Genomic DNA, 7,884 nt, shown 5'->3' with positions numbered 1-7,884 from the left:
ATAGAGCGGGAGACGGGCGATGGAGAGATGGAGATGAGGGGGGTGCCTGCAGCGCCTGTCTGGATGTAAACAATGCTCCTGAAGGATCGGCAGCAAACTGTCAGCTGCTCATCTTTGTTGTGTCATTTAACCATCTCCGCCGAAGCCCCCCCCCCCCCACCTTCCTTTACCAGCTCCCTCCCTCCACCTGACACTCCCCCTCCCCACTTGCCATGCAAAGAAGAGCATGAATATTTTACATATCTGCATCTTTTCACCCCCCCCTCTCTCAAATCTCCATTCTGTGCAACTAATTCTCAGACCGTCTGAATTTGGATCTTTCTCTCACTTTCATTCACGCACACACACACATGCGAAGCGACTGATGAGAAGGGGGTGGCACGCAACAGCGGACAGGAAATGGCACAGTTACCATAGCGACCTTGTGTAGATTCTCTCCATCTTCTATTATCTTTTTTTTTTTTAATGAAGGCAGTGGCTGTTGCGTTGCGGAGCCCGTCGAGCTGCTCGTGTCAGGCGCCGCACTTCACTTTAAGTGGTGTCTCTGGGTGAGAGGGTGACAACACACTGGTGGGGGGGGGGGGATTCAGCAGATCAATAATCAATTATATTTACTAACCCATATGACTGGAGCCGCAAAAAATTAAGTCTTGTATAAGCCTTAGAATGAAGACAAACACATGCTGCATGTATCTATATTAGTTATAACTGGGAGAAGATTTTTTTTTTCATTATGCACTTTGAGAAAAAAGTCGAAATGTTGAGAAAAAAGTCAAAATGTCGAGATTAATGTTGAAGTACAATTTCCAGAAAAAAGTCGAAATGTCGAGAAAAGAGTTGAAATGAATGAATGAATGAATGAATGAATGAATGAATGAATGAATGAAAAACTTTATTTCGAACATGCTAAGAAATATATATTTAAACCAAGGAACAATAGTTAAATAATAATCATGATAAATACAGTATAATACAAATCATAACAATCATAAACAAAAACATGCCTCACTGGCATTTTCTTTTTTTTTTTTTTTTTTTTTCCTTTTTTTTGCATGCTCGAAATGGAGCAGGGAGAAGTTAAAAAACGTATTTAGCCCTGCCCCGGTTAATGGAAATGTCATGAAAAAAGTTGAAATGTTGAGAAAAAGTCAAAATTTCGAGAAAAAAGTCGAAATGTCGAGATTAATGTTGAAGTACAATTTCCAGAAAAAAGTCGAAATGTCGAGAAAAGAGTTGAAATGTTGAGAAAAAGTCAAAATCTCGGGAAAAAAGTCGAAATGTCGAGAAAAAAGTCGAAATGTCGAAAAAAGTCAAAATTTCGAGAAAAAAGTCGAAATGTGGAGATTAAAAAGGAAAGGAAAAAGGAAGAAAAAAAGAGGAAAAAAAGGAAAAAAGAAGGGAAAAAGAGAAAAAAGAGAAAAAAAAGGAAAACAAAAAAAAAAAAGGTCAATCATTTTTGAAAAAGCTCCAGGAGCCACTAGGGCGGCGCTAAAGAGCTGCATACGGCTCTAGAGCCGCGGGTTGCCGACCCCTGTACTAACCTATCATCGTTACCTGTTGATTTCTCTGTTAAAACCCACAGTTGTGTCGAAGTGCGGCGTCATTAACCGTGTCATTTCTCTCTTTCCCCCCCAGCTGAGGAACTTGGTAGACATGTGCATCAACCCCGACCCGGAGAAGAGGCCGGACATCACCTACGTGTACGACATTGCCAAACACATGCAGAACAGGACACAGGGCTGCTAAAGCCCGGCGTTACACACACTAAGCCTTGCAGAACCCCCCCCCCACTTCCACTCTCGCTGGACTCGTAAGCCATCTTTTAGCTTTTATACAAATACTTCAGAATTTAGCTCTTTGTGAAGTGGTACCAGAAACACTTTTTATTGTAAAACATCAGTCCAATAAAATGACTGACGATAAGAGTTGAAAACTCAACGATACAGATATTAATTTGTTGCGTAGGTTGTTTTTTCTTTTCTTTTTCCTGTTTTTTTTTCTTTAATAATGTGAAAATGTGTCCTGTCTAAGCTCTAGCAGCTGACCTCCATCTCACCAACTAACCTCAGTTAGTGACTTTATAAATTCACCCGTTTACCAACTTGTATTTTTTCCTAAAGTGCCTACGAACTCTTTATATACCCCCCCCCCCACAAAGGTGGGACACATCTCTGTCCTCTCACCATTTAGTCTTCAGGAATTCGCTCTTACTCATAATTAAATATCAAAAAGCCAAAGAGGAGATGTTAGGAACAACTAATAAATGTAAACCTTTTTAAAATCTTTAACCGTGTTGATGGAAGTCCTAATAACGCTGAAACTGGTTTTATTTCAGCCTGCTTGTTTCAGCGTTGCTTTAAAACAGCAGTAACTCCTAGAAGATGCTCTTTAAAGCAGCTGCACTGCAAATAGATTAAATTAGCAACATTGTAATGTTCAGTGTTAATCACGTTTACAGTCAATCAACAGAAATGTAAGTGTAGCCTTCTTGACTTTCAGTGTTTTTTATTGTTAATCCTCACAAATGGCAAAGAAAAACAAGAAAGCAAGGAAAACGAGGCTAAAAAGAAAAGTTTAAGATCCAATCTAAGGAGGGATTAGGAGGTTTATCTTCACTCCATGACAGCAGACCCGAGACAAACGGAGTAATTGATGGTTGAGGTGTTGTTATGTTGCACTTTTTACCCTGGTACTGGAAGGCTGGCAGGGTGATCACTTCTAATGAATGTATTAGAAAGGGAAGGATCATTATGAGGGTAGACTACAGACACGCTCCGGGGAGAACATGGGCAAATGTCTCCGCAACTCTTTGAATGTTAGTCACTTTGACACCTCTGTATTGTCTGAAAACTTCAGAATTTCTCTTCTTGACAGCCTTGTAGGCATAGAAGAAGAAGAAAAAAAAAGAAGCAGTTTTATATCTGCTGTTTACCCCACTTATACGACACCGAAACATTCTCTCCTTTAACCTCAACCTAACCACGGTGTACTGCTGTTACAAAGCGCAAGACTTCTAAAGGTGATTTAAAATCACCAAAAAGATAAGATCAAGTAAATGAAACACTTGAGTCCAGTGAAAGCATGAGACCCGTCAGCAAAGCGGTCGAACTCCAGACAATCATGATCATGTTGAAGTGCAATTTGCAGCCTAAATGTGTCTTTTTAAATGCCAAATAAAGAGAAAGCGGATGGTTTCCTGGCATAGCCGTCCAGGAGCTCACCGCCGTGCGCCTCGGAGGAGAAGGGAGCCGTTTCTAACTCCGTAAGATTGTGTTTTTATTAAAAGTACATGAAAACCTTTTTAAAGAGACAATGGTAATAGTGGGATTATTTAGTTTTGTAGAAGAGAGGAAGAAAAAAAAGGCCTCCCGCAAGATAAGTAGCTGTGTTTAATGACTTGTTTTCATTGGGAAGGAGGGAGATAGTTAACGGTTTTACGGTAACCAGGTTTACAGCGGTGGGTTGTGAACGACCAGACTACTGCTGGTTGATGGAATGATAGTAACGCTGCGTTGAAGGGATAGAAATCTAACAGTCGTCTTTTTGCGGTGTCTTTTTGAACTTTTAACGTTATCAAATGACATGTTTAACCCTTCAGCTTAACTTCAGACCCACTGTGATATATATGTACGGTTGTTTTCTATTAACATCTAATTCTGTTTAACGTGTTATAATCAGAATCAAAGCTTATACAGGCAACACAAACAAATGAATGTAAATCATTTTGTTTTGTATGTTACAGACTTGGAGATTTACTGCAAATACAGTGTTTGTCATCCTGTTTTGGAGGTTTATACCTTTCCCTTTTAACCCCCCCCTGAATGTCCATTTAATATTCTTACAGCCATGAAGCAATTTATTCTCAAATCAGTTGCTACTCTTCCCTACGGAAGAGTATTAGGGCCAGGCAAGAGGAAAAAAATTGGAGAGTGGAAGATTTTTTTTTATTGTGCAAAGACGAAATGTCGAGAAAAAAGTCGAAATGTGGAGATTGTTGAAATACAATTTCGAGAAAAAAGTTGAAATTTCGTGAATAAAGTCGAAATTACGCCTTTTTTCTCAACATTTCGACTTTTTTTTTCGACATTTCGACTTTTTTTCAAAATTATACTTAATCTCGACTTTTTTCTCAACATTTTGACTTTTTTTCTTGACATTTGGACTTTTTTCCTCAACATTTCGGCTTTATTCACGAAAGTTTGACTTTAATCAGGAAATTGTATTTCAACTTTATTCTCGAAATTTCGACTTTATTCACGAAATTTCGACTTTAATCACGAAATTGTATTTCAACTTTATTCTCGAAATTTCGACTTTATTCTCAAAATTTCGACTTTATTCTCAAAATTTCGACTTTATTCACGAAATTTCGACTTTTTTCTCGAAGTGCACAATAAAAAAAAAATCTTCCCTTCTCAAATATTTTTTTTTCCTGCCTGGCCCTAATACTCTTCCGTACTTCCCCCCCTCGGTCCTCATCTGTGCAGCACCAAAACATTTCAGTATTCTGTTAAATTTTTCTGGGAGTTGTTTCTTTTAAGGCACTTTTTTTTTTTTAGATTTTAGCTCTGAATCAACGCTAGCATACCAAACTAATTTGCTGGTGTTAAAAAGAAAAAAAAAAGACAAAATGCTAATTTGTTTTGATTTAGTTAAAGCATCTGTTGCATAAACTGACTTTCTGTGCAGAGATGGTTATGTTTTTGTTTACATTGAAAATGTAATGGATTTTTTTCTTTCTTTAATCCTTAAAAAGGAGATGTTTAATTGACACACAGCTAAGTCACTTTAAGGATTGTTTTGAGGATTGTGACTATATCTTTACGTTTTTCTCTCTCCTCTTATGTAATGTCTGACGGCTCTAGCGTGTCCCGGCCTTCTAGCTTCGCTTGGTTTACTTTTCTGCATGCTCACTGATGTTGGTATTCAAGAGTCCAGAAAGTAAAAAAATAAATAAAAAAATATTAACAGTTAATATTTATTGTCTTGGTATCCTTAGTTGCTTTCTTAAGATTTCATGTCAGATGAAATGCCCGTATCCCAAACATCTTGTATGCAAACAAAATGTAATAAATCTTTCAAACTTCTCTTGGAGATTGGATGATTATTGTTTTTATTTTTTCAAAAATGTTTCATGTCTCATTTCATATTCTCATGTTTGGACCCACGAGTCGGAGCACGCGGGAGATGCTCCACCCCAAAACCGCCTCCTATAAAATATAATGACACAAATGACCACGAAAAGCACTTCTCTGGTTATTTTGTATCCAGATTTTCTTATTTGTTGCTACTTCTTATCCTAGTTTACAGTTTGAGTGTTCCACTTGTGCAAATTACATGAGCATAATTGTAAGTTTAGCTATGTAACTTCCACTTAGTGGCATCTCAGAATAAAAAGCATCTTCTTCAGCCGAACGTCTCCTCTTCGTCACGTCTGTTATTGGGACACACAACAGAAACGTCTGTTGGGGGTCACCAGAGCAGATCATTGTGTTCCACATATATTGATTAAGTTACGGTATTATCCTGACACAACCGTCCTCCAGACTCGGTACCTGCTCACAGTTCCACCTGCAGAACGTAGAGTTCAGCATCCTGGTAAGGAATTATGCATCATATCATACTTTAATACAAATACAAAAATGGGTTAAGTGTAGAACTTGGTGGGGGGAGAATAAACAAAAAAAAGCAAATAATTGCTTTTCAAGTACTGAGCATAATTTAAAAATGCCAATAATTTATATAAAGACATGTATGGTTATGTAATTCCTTTTGTTTATGGTTACTTACTGAGTGAAGCAGGAACTTGGAGATATTTCAACACTTTTTGAACTTTTAACGTTATCAAATGAAATGTTTAACCCTTCAGCTTAACTCCAGACCCACTGTGATATACATGTACGGTTGTTTTCTATTAACATCTAATTCTGTTTAACGTGTTATAATCAGAATCGAAGCTTATACAGGCAACACAAACAAATGAATGTAAATCATTTTGTTTTGTATGTTACAGACTTAGAGATTTACTGCAAATACAGTACATTTTATATATATATATATATATATATATATATATATATGTATGTATGTGTATATGTAGTCTCGCAGGGTTAATACAGTACTTGGACATTCAGCTGTACCCAGTACAGAGTGGTAAAAAAAAATCAGGGGGAATGGTGGATTTTATCATATGGGGACAGATAATTTGTGCTGATTACAAATAATATAATATATTACAAATAATAGCAGTGACCAAAACACCTGCAGAAATACTGCAGGAATGACATAGCAGCAGTTAAATGCAGCCTTCTGTAAGCTTTAAATATCCACTGGGCTTACATCAAATACATCAAAACACAACAATAAAAAAACAGTTTTCTGAACTTATCAATATGACTCTTTCCTTCACAGGATAAGTAAAATGGATCACTGCAAAAACTCAAAATCTTAACAAGAATATTCGTCTTACTTCTAGTTAAAATGTCTCATTTTAGTAAAAAAAATCTCATTACACTTAAACCAAGACTCATCACTGGAAAAAACAACAATTTTCACCTGTTTCAAGTAGATTTTCACTTAAAATAAGTAGAAAAATCTGCCAGGGGAACAAGATTTTTTTGCTTGTAATGAGAAGATAAATCTTGCCCCACTGGCAGATTTTTCTACTTATTTCAAGTGAAAATTTACTTGAAACAGGTGAAAATTGTCAAATAAGTTATTTTTCTGGTGATGACTCTAAATGTTGAAATAGCAGTAAAACCACATTCATTGATGAAATTACATGACATAAGGGATGGAAAGGGGGGATGACCGTTTTACAGGAGGGATGATTTGGACCGTTTTTATTTCAGGGGGGATGCCATCCCCCCTCATCCCCCCTCAACTCCAGTACTGGTTGTACCCTAACAATGATGCACTCGACCCGTGAACCTCCACAGATGGTCCGTGACGCAGGGGCGAGTCTGGTGTTCAACCAACCAGAGCTGCCTCTTGTGACACCGTTACTCTCTGGGCTCCGCTGACTTCTCTCCAACATCCTGAAGGAAGTTCAAGTCACCAGTACTTGACTTCTGGGTCTGGACCCGGTTATTGAAGTCCTGTCCCTGAAGCTCATTCTCGTGCCTGATGGTGACGCTCCGCTGTGGAACGCCGTCTGGCTTCTCCTGCACTCAAGGCAAACCAGACTTTTCTCATTTGTGGTTCCACGCTGGTGGAAAGAGCCACAAGCTGCTGTCGGAGCGAGGATGCACATCTCTGCTCTCCAGAAAGATGCATCGCTTTTGAGACCAACTCTTCTCCGAACCCCTCGGAGATCCTAATTCAGGGGTCTTCAACTAGATTAGGCAGGGGGCCACATCTGCAAAAAAACTCTATGGGGGGTTTTCAAAATGTATTTTGCACTCAAAGACGAACATTTATGTATATATAATACATTTGTGCTTAGGAATGAGCAGGAGAATATATCTGTCTAGTTTACATAATAATTGTGTTAATTGTCTCCAGATTTAGTCATTGTGGATGTTAAATATAATATTCAGATAAAGACATATTTTAAATGCAAGTTCATTTTGAAACCATGCATTGTGCAAACTTAATGAAGTTGATATTGACCTACTTTTAATAAAACACGCCATAATGACAAAGCACCACTTTCCACCAAGATTTCCTTATTTGAATATTATATTAAGCATTGAGCACAAGCATTTCAGTCCATAGTAGCCAGTTTGATGTTATAAATGAGCAACCAAAATATTAACCATACGCTCCTTTTATTTATGACACATCTGTGCATTATATCAGCAAAACAAAACAATCGCATGAAATTATAGGAGGTTTAGAAGTCCATCTGAAATGCAAAGTCCTCATTTAGAGATTCAAATGAAA

General features: G+C 37.7%; 1 protein-coding gene across 1 annotated transcript in view; it reads left to right on the top strand.

Moving 5' to 3' along the window:
- The window catches only part of nek7 (NIMA-related kinase 7), an 84,510-nt gene extending 79,423 nt beyond the window's left edge, over window positions 1-5,087 (top strand). Inside the window, 1 exon segment of the mRNA XM_061738828.1 lies at window positions 1,636-5,087. Within this exon segment, the coding sequence (XP_061594812.1) occupies window positions 1,636-1,746 (111 nt within the window). The 3' untranslated portion in view covers window positions 1,747-5,087.
- Window positions 5,088-7,884: the final 2,797 nt, after the last annotated feature.

The sequence above is a fragment of the Cololabis saira genome, chromosome 13 (genome assembly GCF_033807715.1).
Source record: "Cololabis saira isolate AMF1-May2022 chromosome 13, fColSai1.1, whole genome shotgun sequence".
Lineage (NCBI taxonomy): Eukaryota > Metazoa > Chordata > Actinopteri > Beloniformes > Belonidae > Cololabis > Cololabis saira.
Note: the sequence above shows the minus strand (reverse complement) of the source record. Positions and strands in the feature narration are given on the sequence as shown.